This window comes from Pristiophorus japonicus, chromosome 19 (genome assembly GCF_044704955.1).
Source record: "Pristiophorus japonicus isolate sPriJap1 chromosome 19, sPriJap1.hap1, whole genome shotgun sequence".
In the NCBI taxonomy this organism is placed as follows: domain Eukaryota; kingdom Metazoa; phylum Chordata; class Chondrichthyes; family Pristiophoridae; genus Pristiophorus; species Pristiophorus japonicus.
The window spans coordinates 92,657,889-92,674,342 of NC_091995.1; the positions used below are offsets into that span (position 1 = coordinate 92,657,889).

The 16,454-nt window shown below is 55.9% G+C and overlaps 1 protein-coding gene across 2 annotated transcripts in view; it reads left to right on the forward strand.

Moving 5' to 3' along the window:
• LOC139230533 (liprin-alpha-3-like) overlaps window positions 1-11,989 on the forward strand; it is a 131,878-nt gene extending 119,889 nt beyond the window's left edge. Inside the window, exons 24-27 of one of the 2 annotated variants that reach the window (XM_070862368.1) lie at window positions 2,699-2,767; window positions 4,750-4,918; window positions 9,941-10,014; window positions 11,186-11,989. In XM_070862368.1, coding sequence (XP_070718469.1) covers window positions 2,699-2,767; window positions 4,750-4,918; window positions 9,941-9,999 — 297 coding nt within the window. In that variant the 3' untranslated portion in view covers window positions 10,000-10,014; window positions 11,186-11,989. The remainder of the gene's footprint in view (window positions 1-2,698; window positions 2,768-4,749; window positions 4,919-9,940; window positions 10,015-11,185) is intronic. The other variant, XM_070862367.1, reaches the window with a different exon arrangement.
• The last annotated feature ends 4,465 nt before the right edge of the window (window positions 11,990-16,454 follow it).

The following is a 16,454-nucleotide window of genomic DNA, read 5'->3' on the forward strand; positions in this document are numbered from 1 at the left end:
GGTGCGTGTGTGGTGGGGGGGGGGGGTGGCTGTGTGTGGTGGGGGGAGGGGTGCGTGTTGTGGTGGGGGGAGGGGGTGCGTGTTTGGTGGGGGGAGGGGTGCTGTGTGGTGGGGGGAGGGTGCGTGTGTGGTGGGGGGAGGGGTGCGTGTGTGGTGGGGGGAGGGGGTGCGTGTGTGGTGGGGGGAGGGGTGCGTGTGTGGTGGGGGGGAGGGGTGGTGGTGTGTGGTGGGGGGGAGGGGTGCGTGTGTGGTGGGGGGGAGGGGTGCGTGTGTGGTGGGGGGGAGGGGGGGTGCGTGTGTGGTGGGGGGGAGGGGAGGGTGCGTGTGTGGTGGGGGGGAGGGGTGCGTGTGTGGTGGGGGGGGAGGGGTGCGTGTGTGGTGGGGGGGGAGGGGTGCGTGTGTGGTGGGGGGGGAGGGGGGTGTGTGTGGGGGAGTGGTGTGTGGGGCGGGGGTGTGTGGGGGGCTCGGGGAGGGGTGGGGGGGTGTGGTGGGGGGAGGGGTGGGGGGGTGGTCGGGGGAGGGGTGGGGATGTGTGGTCGGGGGAGGGGTGGGGATGTGTGGTGGGGGAGGGGGGGGGTGTGGTGGTGGGGGAGGGGGGTGTGGTGGTGGGGGAGAGGTGTGTGTGGTTGGGGGGGAGGGGTGTGTGTGTGTGGTGGGGGAGGGGTGTGTGTGTGTGGTGGGGGAGGGGTGTGTGTGTGTGGTGGGGGAGGGGTGTGTGTGTGTGGTGGGGGAGGGGTGTGTGTGTGTGTGGTGGGGGAGGGGTGTGTGTGGGTGTGGTGGGGGAGGGGTGTGTGTGGGTGTGGTGGGGGAGGGGTGTGTGTGGGTGTGGTGGGGGAGGGGTGTGTGTGGGTGTGGTGGGGGAGGGGTGTGTGTTGGGTGTGGTGGGGGAGGGGTGTGTGTGGGTGTGGTGGGGGAGGGGTGTGTGTGGGTGTGGTGGGGGAGGGGTGTGTGTGGTGGGGGGGCGTTGTGAGGGGGGTGTGGAGGTGGGGCGGAGGGGTTTGTGTGGTGGGGGGGCGTTGTGAGGTGGGGTGTGGAGGTGGGGGGGAGGGGTGTATGTGGTTGGGGGGGTGGTGGGGGAGGGGTGTGTGTGGTGGGGGGTGGAGGTATGTGGTGGGGGGGTGGGGGTGTGTGGGGGGGGGGCGTTGTGAGGGGGGGTGTGGAGGTGGGGGGGAGGGGTGTATGTGGTTGGGGGGTGTGGTGGGGGGAGGGGTGTGTGTGTGGTGGGAGGGGCGTTGTGAGGGGGTGTGGAGGTGGGGGGAGGGGTGTGTGGTGGGGGTGTGGTGGGGGGAGGGGTGTGTGTGGTGGGGGGGAGGGATGTGTGGTGGGAGGGAGGGGTGTGTGTGGTGGGGGGGTGGGTGTGTGTGGTGGGGGGGTGGGGGTGTGTGGTGGGGGGGGAGGGGTGTGTGTGGGGGGAGGGGTTTGTGGTGGGAGGGAAGGGTGTGTGGTGGGGAGGGAGGGGTGTGTGTGGTGGGGGGGTGGGTGTGTGTGGTGGGGGGGTGGGGGGTGGTGGTGGGGGGGGAGGGGTTTGTGGTGGGGGGAGGGGTTTGTGGTGGGGAGGGCGTGTGTGTGGTGGGAGGGAGGGGTGTGTGTGGTGGGGGGTGGGGGTGTGTGGTGGGGGGGAGGGGTGTGTGGTGGGGGGGAGGGGTTTGTGGTGGGAGGGAAGGGTGTGTGGTGGGAGGGAGGGGTGTGTGTGGTGGGGGGGTGGGTGTGTGTGGTGGGGGGGCCGGGGGGGTGGGGGTGTGTGGATTGGGGGGGGGGGGTGTGTGGTGGGGGGGAGGGGTGTGGAGGTGGGGGGGAGGGGTGTGTGTGGTGGGGGTGTGGTGGGGGGGAGGGGTGTGTGTGGTGGGGGGGAGGGGTTTGTGGTGGGGGGGAGGGGTTTGTGGTGGGGGGGAGGGGTGTGTGTGATGGGGGTGTGGTGGGGGGAGGGGTGTGTGTGGTGGGGGGGAGGGGTTTGTGGTGGGAGGGAAGGATGTGTGGTGGGGGGGCCGGGGGGGTGGGGGGTGTGTGGTGGGGGGGAGGGGTGAGGGGGGGCCGGGGGGGTGTACAGTTGGTTGTCGGAACGACCTTACCGAGGGAAGTTGTGAGACAGCCTTCCTCACAAGGACTGCAATGATTGAAGGACAACTGGGGATGGCCAATAAACAGGGCCTTGTCAGTGACACCCACATCCTATGAACAAGTGAAATGTTATTTAAAAAGAAGTGTAGATCTATTTGAGGCAAAATTGGACAATATCCTGCATTTATATAGCGTCTTTAACGTAGTAAAACGTCCCAAGGCGCTTCACAACTGCGATTATCAAACAGAATTTTAAGACCGAGCCACATGAGGTGATGTTAGGGCACGTGACCAAAGAGGTCGGTTTTAAGGAGCGTCTTGAAGGAGGAGAGAGAGGTAGAGAGGCGGAGAGGTTTAGGGAGGGAGTTCCAGAGCTTGGGGCCCAGGCAACAGAAGGCACGGCCACCGATGGTGGAGCGATTATAATCAGGGGTGCTCAGGGGGGCAGAATTAGAGGAGCGCAGAGATCACGGGGATTGTAGTATCTTGAATAAAAAGACCTTCGTTACACGATTGTTGGGACAGGAGGAAGGCGCGGGGTGGATTGATGGCTCTCATGGTCTTGAGATTTTTTGCGGAGGGTCCACTGTGCATAGTGTCATGTCTACACACTCCACTGAGATCGATTTCTGTCCAACAGGCCCGTCAAATACTGGAAACCGAGTTCAACAATCTGCTGCTTCAAGGAACTGATCGGCGCCACGAAGAGGTTAGTGTGAGCTCGAGGCTGGTCTCCTGCCTGTCCGTACCAAGTAACGATGATTTCATTAGCAAGCGGTGGGAGGGTGGGGGGGGCGGGAGGGGCAGGGGCAGGAAGAGGGTCTGAAGTGGGGCAGAAGCACATAGAGGGAGCTCTTCAAGGCTTCTGAAGTCGGGGTGGGAGCTGGTATTTATTGTAAATGGGAAGCTGAGCGGGGACCGCACTGACGGAGACGGTGGAGTGGCAGTCGTGTTTGCCGTCGATGCCCTCCACAGTCGAATATCTCCCCGGCACTCGCCGTTTTTGGCTGATTCCACTTCAGATAAATCGCGACTCGGAGAGACCACAGCCAGGGTTCGCACCTTGTGGCGACGAGGGGGAGATAATGAGGGAGATATAATGCCACGTTGATTTAGCCCCCCCCACCCCCGTTAAGCTCATAGTTTATGGTTTAACGGGGTCAGGGTCGGTTCAAGTCCCTGTTCTTTCTTGGACAGCTCTGCGGTTTTCCTGAGAGAGATTATGAGGAGAGAAAGTAGGTCTGTATTCTCTGGTTAAGGGGTGATTTGATTAAGATCTTTAGGAGTTTGAAAGGAATTGGAAGGTTCGATAAAGAGTAACTTTTTCCGGTGGTGGGTGGTGTGGGAGTCTTGGACAATGGGGCAAACACTAAAAATCACATCCGGACCATTCAGGAGAGACACACTTCATCACGCAAAGAAACACTTGCATTTATAGAGCGCCTTTCACGACTACAGGACGTCTCAAAGCGCTCCACAGCCAATGAAGTACTTTCGGAGTGTAGTCACTGTTGTAATGTGGGAAACGCGGCAGCCAATTTGCGCACAGCAAGCTCCCACAAACAGCAATGAGATAATGACCAAGATAATCTGTTTTAATGACGTTGATTGAGGGATAAATATTGGCCCCAGGACACCGGGGATAACTCCCCTGCTCTTCTTCAAAATAGTGCCATGGGATCTTTTACGTCCACCCGAGAGAGCAGACGGGGCCTCGGTTTAATGTCTCATCCGAAAGGCGGCCCCTCCGACAGTGCAGCACTCGCTCAGCACTGCCCCTCCGACAGTGCGGCGCTCCCTCAGCACTGCCCCTCCGACAGTGCAGCGCTCCCTCAGCGCTGCCCCTCCGACAGTGCGGCGCTCCCTCAGCGCTGCCCCTCCGACAGTGCAGCGCTCCCTCAGCGCTGCCCCTCCGACAGTGCAGCGCTCCCTCAGCGCTGCCCCTCCGACAGTGCAGCGCTCCCTCAGTACTGCGCTGGGAGTGTCAGCCTAGATTTTTGTGCTCAAGTCCCTGGAGTGGGACTTGAACCCACAACCTCCTGACTCAGAGGTGAGAGTGCTGCCCATTGAGCCACAGGAGAGAAACCAGGCTTGTAATCCTTGGAATGTCGAAGGTTAAGGGGTGATTTGACTGAGATTTTTAGGAGTTGGAAGGTTCGAGAGAGACAAGCGTTTGCCTCCGGTGGGTGGAGACTGAGACAAGGGAACATACGCTTAAAATCAGAGGAAGGCCATTGAGGAGTGATGTAACTACACACTGCTTCACTCAAAGGATGGAACCCTCTCCTACAAGAAGCAGAAGATGCCAGTTCAGAGGTGTTAAGAGAAACGGAGCCAAGGCAGGTAGATGGAGTGAAGTTACAGATCAAGCATGATCTCCCTGAATGGCGGAACTGACTGAGGGGCCAAAAGGCCTCCTTTGGAATTCTCTACCCCAGAGAGCTGTGGGGGCTGGGTCATTGAATATATTTAAGGCGGAGATGGAGAGATTTTTGAAGGATAAGGGAGTCGAGGGTTATGGGGAGTGGGCAGGGAAGTGGAGTTGAGGCCAAGATCAGATCAGCCATGATCGTATTGAATGGCGGAGCAGGCTCAAGGGGCCCAATGGCCGACTCCGGCTCCTATTTCTTGTGTCCTCTTCCTCTGTGACTAAACCATGTTTATTTTTGGTCCCCCTCCAATTCTTTTCAGGACGACTCGAAGAACTTCAGCCGAGCCCCATCATGGCGCAAGCGCTTCCGGGCGAAGGAGATGCGGGACATGACGTCGGACACGTCGGAGACCCTGCCGGCCAACTTCCGAGTCACGGCGGCCGCCATTACCTCACAGAGCGTGCAGCTGCGCAAGATGCAGACGGACAGTGAGTGCCTCGGGGCATCCCGGCCTAGTCCGGGGGTCAGGGGGATCCTGGGACTACAGGGTAACATAGAAACATAGAAACATAGAAAATAGGTGCAGGAGTAGGCCAATCGGCCCTTCTAGCCTGCACCGCCATTCAATGAGTTCATGGCTGAACATTCAACCTCAGTACCCCATTCCTGCTTTCTCGCCATACCCCTTGATTCCCCTAGTAGTAAGGACTTCATCTAACTCCTTTTTGAATATATTTAGTGAATTGGCCTCAACAACTTTCTGTGGTAGAGAATTCCACAGGTTCACCACTCTCTGGGTGAAGAAGTTCCTCCGCATCTCGGTCCTAAATGGCTTACCCCTTATCCTTAGACTGTGACCTCTGGTTCTGGACTGTACCAACATTGGGAACATTCTTCCTGCATCTAACTTGTCTAACCCCGTCAGAATTTTAAATGTTTCTATGAAGTCCCCTCTCATTCTTCTGAACTCCAGTGAATACAAGCCCAGTTGATCCAGTCTTTCTTGATAAGTCAGTCCCGCCATCCCGGGAATCAGTCTGATGAACCTTCGCTGCACTCCCTCAATAGCAAGAATGTCCTTCCTCAGGTTAGGAGACCAAAACTGTACACAATACTCCAGGTGTGGCCTCACCAAGGCCCTGTACAACTGTAGCAACACCTCCCTGCCCCTGTACTCAAATCCCCTTGCTATGAAGGCCAACATGCCATTTGCTTTCTTAACCGCCTGCTGTACCTGCATGCCAACCTTCAATGACTGATGTACCATGACACCCAGGTCTCTTTGCACCTCCCCTTTTCCTAATCTGTCACCATTCAGATAATAGTCTGTCTCTCTGTTTTTACCACCAAAGTGGATAACCTCACATTTATCCACATTATACTTCATCTGCCATGCATTTGCCCACTCACCTAACCTATCCAAGTCGCTCTGCAGCCTCATAGCATCCTCCTTGCAGCTCACACTGCCACCCAACTTAGTGTCATCCGCAAATTTAGAGATACTACATTTAATCCCCTCATCTAAATCATTAATGTACAGTGTAAACAGCTGGGGCCCCAGCACAGAACCTTGCGGTACCCCACTAGTCACTGCCTACCATTCTGAAAAGTACCCATTTACTCCTACTCTTTGCTTCCTGCCTGACAACCAGTTCTCAATCCATGTCAGTACACTACCCCCAATCCCATGTGCTCTAACTTTGCACATCAATCTCTTGTGTGGGACCTTGTCGAACGCCTTCTGAAAGTCCAAATATACCACATCAACTGTTTCTCCCTTGTCCACTCTACTGGAAACATCCTCAAAAAATTCCAGAAGATTTGTCAAGCATGATTTCCCTTTCACAAATCCATGCTGACTTGGACCTATCATGTCACCTCTTTCCAAATGCACTGCTATGACATCCTTAATAATTGATTCCATCATTTTACCCACTACCAATGTCAGGCTGACCGGTCTATAATTCCCTGTTTTCTCTCTCCCTCCTTTTTTAAAAAGTGGGGTTACATTGGCTACCCTCCACTCCATAGGAACTGATCCAGAGTCAATGGAATGTTGGAAAATGACTGTCAACGCATCCACTATTTCCAAGGCCACCTCCTTAAGTACTCTGGGATGCAGTCCATCAGGCCCTGGGGATTTATCGGCCTTCAATCCCATCAATTTCCCCAACACAATTTCCTGGCTATTTAGGATTTCCCTCAGTTCCTCCTCCTTACTAGACCCCCCGACCCCTTTTATAACCGGAAGGTTGTTCGTGTCCTCCTTCGTGAATACCGAACCAAAGTACTTGTTCAATTGGTCTGCCATTTCTTTGTTCCCCGTTATGACTTCCCCTGATTCTGACTGCAGGGGACCTACGTTTGTCTTTACTAACCTTTTTCTCTTTACATATCTATAGAAACTTTTGCAATCCGTTTTAATGTTCCCTGCAAGCTTCTTCTCATACTCCATTTTCCCTGCCCTAATCAAACCCTTTGTCCTCCTCTGCTAAGTTCTAAATTTCTCCCAGTCCCCAGGTTCGCTGCTGTTTCTGGCCAATTTGTATGCCACTTCCTTGGCTTTAATACTATCCCTGATTTCCCTTGATAGCCACGGTTGAGCCACCTTCCCTTTTTTATTTTTATGCCAGACAGGAATGTACAATTGTTGTAGTTCATCCATGCGGTCTCTAAATGTCTGCCATTGCCCATCCACAGTCAACCCCTTAAGTATCATTCGCCAATCCATCCCAGCCAATTCACGCCTCATACCTTCAAAGTTACCCTTCTTTAAGTTCTGGACCATGGTCTCTGAATTAACTGTTTCATTCTCCATCCCAATGCAGAATTCCACCATATTATGGTCACTCTTCCCCAAGGGGCCTCGCACAATGAGATTGCTAATTAATCCTCTCTCATTACATAACACCCAGTCTAAGATGGCCTCCCCCCTAGTTGGTTCCTCGAAATATTGGTCTAAAAAACCATCCCTTATGCACTCCAGGAAATCCTCCTCCACCGTATTGCTTCCAGTTTGGTTAGCCCAATCTATGTGCATATTAAAGTCACCCATTATAACTGCTGCACCTTTATTGCACGCACCCCTAATTTCATGTTTGATGCCCTCCCCAACATCACTACTACTGTTTGGAGGTCTGTACACAACTCCCACTAACGTTTTTTGCCCTTTGGTGTTCTGCAGCTCTACCCATATAGATTCCACATCATCCAAGCTAATGTCCTTCCTAACTATTGCCTTAATCTCCTCCTTAACCAGCAATGCTACCCCACCTCCTTTTCCTTTTATTCTATCCTTCCTGAATGTTGAATACCCCTGGATGTTGAGTTCCCAGCCCTGATCATCCTGGAGCCACGTCTCCGTAATCCCAATCACATCATATTTGTTAACATCTATTTGCACAGTTAATTCATCCACCTTATTGCGGATACTCCTTGCATTAAGACACAAAGCCTTTAGGCTTGTTTTTTTAACATCCTCTGTCCTTTTAGAATTTTGCTGTACAATGGCCCTTTTTGTTCTTTGCCTTGGGTTTCTCTGCCCTCCACTTTTCCTCATCTCCTTTCTGTCTTTTGCTTTTGCCTCCTTTTTGTTTCCCTCTATCTCCATGCATTGGTTCCCATCCCCCTGCCATATTAGTTTAACTCCTCCCCAACAGCACTAGCAAACACTCCCCCGAGGACATTGGTTCCGATTCTGCCCAGGTGCAGACCGTCCGGATTGTACTGGTCCCACCTCCCCCAGAACCGGTAGATGCAGGGAGGGTGTTTCCCCCCCCCCCCCCCCGGGCTGGGGAATCTAGAACCAGGGGTCACAGTCTCAGGGTCAGGGGTCGGCCATTTAGGACTGAGATGAGGAGGAGTTTCTTCACTCAGAGGGTGGTGAATCTTTGGAATTCTCTGCCCCAGAGGGCTGTGGAGGCTCAGTCTTTGAGTATAGTCAAGGCCGAGATCGATAGATTTTTGGATATTGAGGGAATCGAGGGATATGAGGATCGGGTGGGAAAGTGGAGTTGAGGTTGAAGATCAGCCGTGATCGTATTAAATGGCAGAGCAGGCTCGAGGGGCTGAATGGCCGACTCCTGCTCCTATTTCCTATGTAGTCCCCACAATCCGGCTGGCCTCTAAATTTCTGCCTCCGGCATGGGCCAAGAGATTGGATATCGGGGTGGTGCGGGGGATGGGGGGGGGGAGCACAGGGGGTCCCGGGGCGGTGAAGCTCAGACATGGTGCTGGGGGGAGGGGGGAGGGGGGAGGGGGACAGATGTTGTGGGTGCACTTACACCACATGGTTGATGGGATACGGTATAGATCGTGAGATGGGACTTGGTTTGAGGCACGGGTAGATCGAAAGAACGAACATACATTTATATAGCACCTTTCACAACCTCAGGACGTCCCACAGCTCTTTACAGCCAATGAAGTACTTTTGGAGTGTAGTCACTGTTGTAATGTGGGAACCGCAGCAGCCAATTTGCGCACAGCAAGCTCCCACAAACAGCAATGTGATAATGACCCAGATAATCTGTTTTTAGTGATGTTGATTGAGGGATAAATATTGATCCCAGGACACCGGCTCTTCTTCGAAATAGTGCTGTGCGATCTTTTACATCCGCCTGAGAGAGCAGACAGGGGCCTTGATTTAACGTTTCGTATGAAAGACGGCACCTCCGACAGTGCGGCGCTCCCTCAGTACTGCCCCTCCGACAGTGCGGCGCTCCCTCAGTACTGCCCCTCTGACAGTGCGGCGCTCCCTCAGTACTGCCCCTCCGACAGTGCGGCGCTCCCTCAGTACTGCCCCTCCGACAGTGCGGCGCACCCTCAGTACTGCCCCTCCGACAGTGCGGCGCACCCTCAGTACTGCCCCTCCGACAGTGCGGCGCTCCCTCAGCACTGCCCCTCCGACAGTGCGGCGCTCCCTCAGTACTGCCCCTCCGACAGTGCGGCGCTCCCTCAGTACTGCCCCTCCGACAGTGCGGCGCACCCTCAGCACTGCCCCTCCGACAGTGCGGCGCTCCCTCAGTACTGCCCCTCCGACAGTGCGGCGCTCCCTCAGCACTGCCCCTCCGACAGTGCGGCGCTCCCTCAGCACTGCCCCTCCGACAGTGCGGCGCTCCCTCAGCACTGCCCCTCCGACAGTGCGGCGCTCCCTCAGCACTGCCCCTCCGACAGTGCGGCGCTCCCTCAGCACTGCCCCTCCGACAGTGCGGCGCTCCCTCAGCACTGCACTGGAGTGTCGGCCTAGTGTCTCAGTCTCTGGAGTGGGACTTGAACCCACAACCTGACTCAGAGGCGAGGGAGAGCCACCCACTGATTGGCAGCTCGGGAGGGAGAAAGAGAGGAATGTTTCGAGTAGAACTTATGAAATAGACTGAGAGACGAGAGGTTAGAGGGACCAGGAAACGAGCTGTGTTGCATCTGATCAGTTCTATCTATTAAATGAATGCTGCTTGTTTCTCAAGAATTCAGTGAACTTTTTTTTAACAAGTGTCATTTGTTTTGAACCTCAGGTAACCCCTCAGGTCCTCCGCGAGCCGATACCCCATCGATCCGGACATATTCATGCTAGCATACCGCTCAGCAGGTAAGTGGTGGCTGTGAATCGAACAGGCCGGGTGTTGGGGCTACCAGAGGGGTGCGCAGTGGGAGTTCAGACACAGTGCGCACGGTGGCAGGGGGTGTGATAGATCGCCGGGTGTGTGTGTGTGTGTGTGTCCCCCACACACACACGCTGTGGAGTGAGGTCTGCGGCCTGTTTTGCCCCCCCAGCCCCAGCCTGGTCGATAGTCCGGCTTCCAGTCGAGTGGGGGAACGCTGGTCAGGATTCCGCCGTATACAGCTGGGTGCGGGGTCCGATGAGTGGTGGGTGGGGGGGGGAGGGGGCGAGGGGGCGCGGGGGCTCCAAGCCCGATTTGGGTGGGGAGGCTCTGATCCCCGACCCCGGGGAAGTAGGGGGGGCGCATAGGTTTGTGTGGGACGGCGGGTGATGGTGGGTGAGCTTGGGGCGGGGGGGGGGGGGGGGCGAGCTAATAAGCACTCGTAAACCGAGGCCCCGTCTGCCCTCTCAGGTGGACGTAAAAGATCCCATGGCGCTAGATCGAAGAAGGGCAGGGGGAGTTCTCCCCGGGGTCCTGGGGCCAATATTTATCCCTCAAACAAGGTGGAGATAGACAGATTTTTGAAGGATAAGGGAGTCAAGGGTTATAGGGAGCGGGCAGGGAAGTGGAGCTGAGGCCAAGATCAGATCAGCCATGATCTTCATCATAGGCAGTCCCTCGGAATCGAGGAAGACTTGCTTCCACTCTAAAAATGAGTCCTTAGGTGGCTGAACAGTCCAATACGAGAACCACAGACTCTGTCACAGGTGGGACAGACAGTGGTTGAGGGAAGGGGAGGGTGGGACTGGTTTGCCGCACGCTCCTTCCGCTGCCTGCGCTTGGTTTCTGCACGCTCTCGGCCACGAGACTCGAGGTGCTCAGCGCCCTCCCGGATGCACTTCCTCCACTTAGGGCGGACTGGTCTTTGGGCCAGGGACTCCCAGGTGTCGGTGGGGATGTTGCACTTTATCAGGGAGGCTTTGAGGGTGTCCTTGTAACGTTTTCACGATCATGTAAGCCGTGATCTTATTGAATGGCGGAGCGGGCGCGAGGGGCTGAATGGCCGACTCCTGCTCCGATTTCTGATGTTCTCGCGTCCCGCGGAAGCGCGTTTTTTTTTTCTTCCCCCTCCGCTGTGTAAATGTCGTTGTCCCTCAGCAGATCCGAGGGTGTTGGGTTAAGCCGCCGTTGTGGAATTTATCATGGCAGGAAGAATCGAAGAAGAACGATGGCAAAAGAAAAGAAAAAGCAAAAGTGACCCGACTGTTAATGAGCGAGAGAGGCACCCATCGCTGGAGTAAGCGGGGGAGGGAGGGGCCAGACGGAATCCGCAGCTCCGATTGGCTGTTACTCCGTGGGGTCGGGGGCAGAGGTCGCGGCCCCCCCTGACTGTTAACCGTGCAGAGGTCGCTCGGTCCCGTGGGCTACCCGGGACACACGATTGGAGGGGAAGCTCCGACATTCGTTTAAGGCGACCTCCTGCTGTTTTTTTTGGTCCTGAATGTAAATATGATGCACAGCCTCCCATTTTCTCCCAGTCATTGGGTGTATCCGTGCGTGTGTGTGTGTGTGTGTGTGTGCGTGAAATTTCAGAAATGTTTCGTGCTGGAAAATCTTGTCTTTTTTGAGGACGTTTTTTTCTTTCAATTTTAAATTCTCGCACTTTGCCTTCTGAGCCCGCTCCGGCCGGGAGCCAAGGTTACCCCCGCTCCATCGCCATTCCCCGTCACGGTGCAAAGCACACGGTTTGGCCCCCCGCAGATTTTAACTCTTGGCCTGCAAACGGCTGCGTGCTCATCCACACTGCGAAACAGGCGTGTGAGCAACAAGCAAACCAACGGCAACTCGTTGGTGACTTGGCCTTTTAGATTCAGTTGCTCTACCTGCCCTGGGAGTGTTTGATGGGACAGTGTAGAGGGAGCTTTACTCTGTATCTAACCCCGTGCTGTACCTGCCCTGGGAGTGTTTGATGGGACAGTGTAGAGGGAGCTTTACTCTGTATCTAACCCCCTGTACCTGCCCTGGGAGTGTTTGATGGGACAGTGTAGAGGGAGCTTTACTCTGTATCTAACCCCGTGCTGTACCTGCCCTGGGAGTGTTTGATGGGACAGTGTAGAGGGAGCTTTACTCTGTATCTAACCCCGTGCTGTACCTGCCTTGGGAGTGTTTGATGGGACAGTGTAGAGGGAGCTTTACTCTGTATCTAACCCTGTGTACCTACCCTGGGAGTGTTTGATGGGACAGTGTAGAGGGAGCTTTACTCTGTATCTAACCCCCTGTACCTGCCCTGGGAGTGTTTGATGGGACAGTGTAGAGGGAGCTTTACTCTGTATCTAACCCCGTGCTGTACCTGCCCTGGGAGTGTTTGATGGGACAGTGTAGCGGGAGCTTTACTCTGTATCTAACCCTGTGTACCTACCCTGGGAGTGTTTGATGGGACAGTGTAGAGGGAGCTTTACTCTGTATCTAACCCCCTGTACCTGCCCTGGGAGTGTTTGATGGGACAGTGTAGAGAGAGCTTTACTCTGTATCTAACCCCCTGTACCTGCCCTGGGAGTGTTTGATGGGACAGTGTAGGGGGAGCTTTACTCTGTATCTAACCCTACTTCTCTCTATCGTCCTGAATGAACCTAGTACAGGTAGTTAACTTCCCGAATCACGGCCCCCTCTGTACCAGCCGTGCTGGGTCTCCCAGCTGCTGTCCTCCCCGGGAGTGATGGCAGGTTTGTGGTATCGACACCAATTAAAGCTCCCGCTGAACGAGAGACGCTAAAACCATCTCTGAGGTTGGTGCTCGGAGGCTGGGCGGAGATGTGCAGAGGAGCGGAGAGCTCTGTCAATACTCCGCTGATAAATCAGCAAGTTTTGCGGGAATTCTCACGCGATGCATCGGAGCCGCGCTCCCCCCTCCCTCTCACCCCCCGACACACGGACCAACCAACCATCGCCAGCTCGCCCTCCGCTCCCACTTTCAGGCTGCATTCGCCACGGAATATTGTCGAGTCGCCGGTCAAATTGTGATGTTCTTGCCCCGCCACCAGGAGGCGACGTTGCCCCGCAGGACGGACTGTGGGCTTCATTTATATCGATATTGAGCATGCGTGTACCTCAAGGACTCTCGATATTTATTATAACAAAGCTCTCTTTTGTTTTTATAATAATAATGTCAGACTTCTGGAGCCAGCCAATGGGATTGTACCCACCCCCCTCCCCACCCCCACAGGAGGACATAAGAAATAGGAGCAGGAGTTGGCCATTCGGCCCCTCGAGCCTGCTCCGCCATTCAATGAGATCACGGCTGATCCGATCATGGACTCAGCTCCATTTCCAACCTGCTCCCCATAAACCTCGACTCCCCTGGGGGCAATCGCTGTGGGTGGGGGAGTTGTTCGAGTGACAGACCCGTGGAAAGAAGACAAAGGGGGGAGTACAGCAGGCGAACCGATCGCTTAATACAGAAGCAAATAAGATAATGAGGGGGCTTGACAAGATCGATGCAGAGAGGATGTTTCCACTCATGGGGGAAACTTAAACTCGGGGGCGTAGTCTCAGAATAAGGGGCCGCCCATTTAAAACTGAGATGAGGAGAAATTTCTTCTCTCGGAGGGTTGTAAATCTGTGGAATTCTCTGCCTCAGAGAGTTGTGGAGGCTGGGACATTGAATAAATTTAAGACAGAGATAGACAGTTTCTTAAACGATTAAGTTGGGCCTCTACTCATTGGAATTCAGAAGAATGAGAGGTGATCTTATCGAAACGTATAAGATTATGAGGGGATTTGACGAGGTGGATGCAGAGAGGATGTTTCCACTGATGGGGGAGACTAGAACTAGAGGGCATGATCTTAGAATAAGGGGCCGCCCATTTAAAACTGAGATGAGGGGGAATTTCTTCTCTCAGAGGGTTGTAAATCTGTGGAATTCTCTGCCCCAGAGAGCTGTGGAGGCTGGGACATTGAGTATATTTAAGGTGGAGATAGACGGATTTTTGAGCGATAAGGGAGTGAAGGGTTATGGGGAGCGGGTGGGGAAGTGGATCTGAGTCCATGATCGGATCAGCCATGATCTTATTGAATGGCGGAGCAGGCTCGAGGGGCCGAATGGCCGATTCCTGCTCCTGTTTCTTATGTTAAGCAGTCCCCCCCCACCTCTCCCCCTCCCCCCTCTCCTGGCCTCAGTGACTGGAATTCACCGATGCTGCCCTGCCCTGGGATTGCCCTGTGCATTCCAGTGGGACCGAGCCTTGCCACCCAACCCCACACAGGCCGACTGGGTCTTTGTCTGAATTCTGGCCTGTTTGATCCCCTGTGGAAAATGTAAATTGAGCTTTTTGCTGTCCTTGCATTGAACGCTGAACTCCTGACGTGTTTTCCTTTTGCAAATGGATGTTTGCTGTATTTATTTTAACTCGTGCAATCTTCTGTCCCCGTGCTGGAACATTCTTTGAACTTTTCTTGCTGATTTTTACTTACTCCATCCCACGAGGGAAAGAATCTCCCCGTTTTTTATATCGTCCCGAGCACACGCCGTTGTCCCGTCTGTTTGAATTTAATTTATTCGTGCCACGCGCGTTTCCAGGTGAGTGCCATTGTATTTAATGTATTTACATAAAGGTCTGTGTCGAAGCTTAGAAACGGGCCTGCTCCCTTTTTATTCTCAACCGCGTGTCTCCGAACAGCAGCGATCCGCCGTTTAATCCCCGCACCGCCCCGAGCGGGCGGAGCAAGATGTTCCACGTTAAACCCACGCTCAGCCTCGGTGCACAATGTCCCAGTGGTCAATGCTCCACGCCCCAGCTCCCCCCCTCGTGTCCCAGCTCCTCCCCCGTGTCCCAGCCCCTCCCCCCCCCCTCGGTGTCCCCCCTCCCCCGTGTCCCAGCCCCTCCCCCCCCCCCTCGGTGTCCCCCCTCCCCCGTGTCCCAGCCCCTCCCCCCCCTTGGTGCCCCCCCTCCCCCGTGCCCCAGCCCCTTCCCCCTGTGTCCCCCCTTCCCCCGGTGTCCCAGCCCCTCCCTCCCCCGGTGTCCCCTCTTCCCCCGGTGTCCCCCCTTCCCCCGGTGTCCCAGCCCCTCCCCGCTGTGTGTCCCCCCTCCCCCGTGTCCCAGCCCCTCCCTCCCTCGGTGTCCCCCCTTCCCCCGGTGTCCCAGCCCCTCCCCCCTGTGTGTCCCCCCACCCCCGTGTCCCAGCCCCTCCCTCCCTCGGTGTCCCCCCTTCCCCCGGTGTCCCAGCCCCTCCCCCCTGTGTGTCCCCCTTCCCCCGGTGTCCCAGCCCCCCACCCCCCCGTGCCCCAGCCCCTCCCCCCTGTGTCCCCCCTTCCCCCGGTGTCCCAGCCCCCACCCCCCCCCCCGGTGTCCCAGCCCCTCCCCCCTGTGTCCCCCCTTCCCCTGGTGTCCCAGCCCCTCCCCCCCACCTCGGTGCCCCCCCCCCCCTCCCCCGGTGTCCCAGCCCCCACCCCTCCCCTCCCCTCCCCCCCCACCCCCGGTGTCCCAGCCCCTCATTCCCCCCCCTCTCGGTGTCCCCCCTTCCCCCGGTGTCCCAGCCCCCCCCGTGCCCCAGCCCCCACCCCTCCTCGGTGTCCCCCTCCCCCGGTGTCCCAGCCCCCCTTCCCCCCCCTCGGTGTGCCCCGATATCCCAGCCCCTCCCCCCCTCCCCACGGTGTCCCAGCCCCTCCCGCCTGGTGTCCCAGCCCTTCCCCCCGGTGTCCCAGCCCCTCCCCTGGGAACGTCTCACTCAAGTGTGGGGGGTGTTTCGTTTCCTGACCACAAAGTGGCGGGGGGATGTATCCCTGCATCCCGTGGATGAACAGCCCGTCCGGGACTCTCCCCGGGGCTCGTGTTGGTACAGGGCGGGAGCAGACCTTGCCGGGGCCACACCAGGCTGGTGTGAAGCTCGGTGATCATACAACTGTGAGGTCATGCACTTTGGCAGAAAAAAATCAAAGAGCAAGTTATTATTTAAATGGAGAAAGATTGCAAAGTGCGGCAGTACAGCGGGACCTGGGGGTACTTGTACATGAAACACAAAAGGATAGTATGCAGGTACAGCAAATGATCAGGAAAGCCAATGGAATCTTGCAAAGGGGATGGAGTATAAAAGCAGGGGACTCTTGCTACAGCTATATAAGGTATTGGTGAGGCCACACCTGGAATACTGTGTGCAGTTTTGGTTTCCATATTTACGAAAGGATATACTTGCTTTAGAGGCAGTTCAGAGAAGGTTCACTAGGTTGATTCTGGGGATGAGGAGATTGACTTATGAGGAAAGGTTGAGGAGGTTGGGCCTCTACTTATTGGAATTCAGAAGAATGAGAGATGATCTTATCGAGATGTATAAGATTATGAGGGGGCTTGACAAGGTGGATGCAGAGAGGATGTTTCCACTGATGGGGGAGACTAGAACTAGAGGGCACAATCTTAGAATAAGGGGTCGCCCA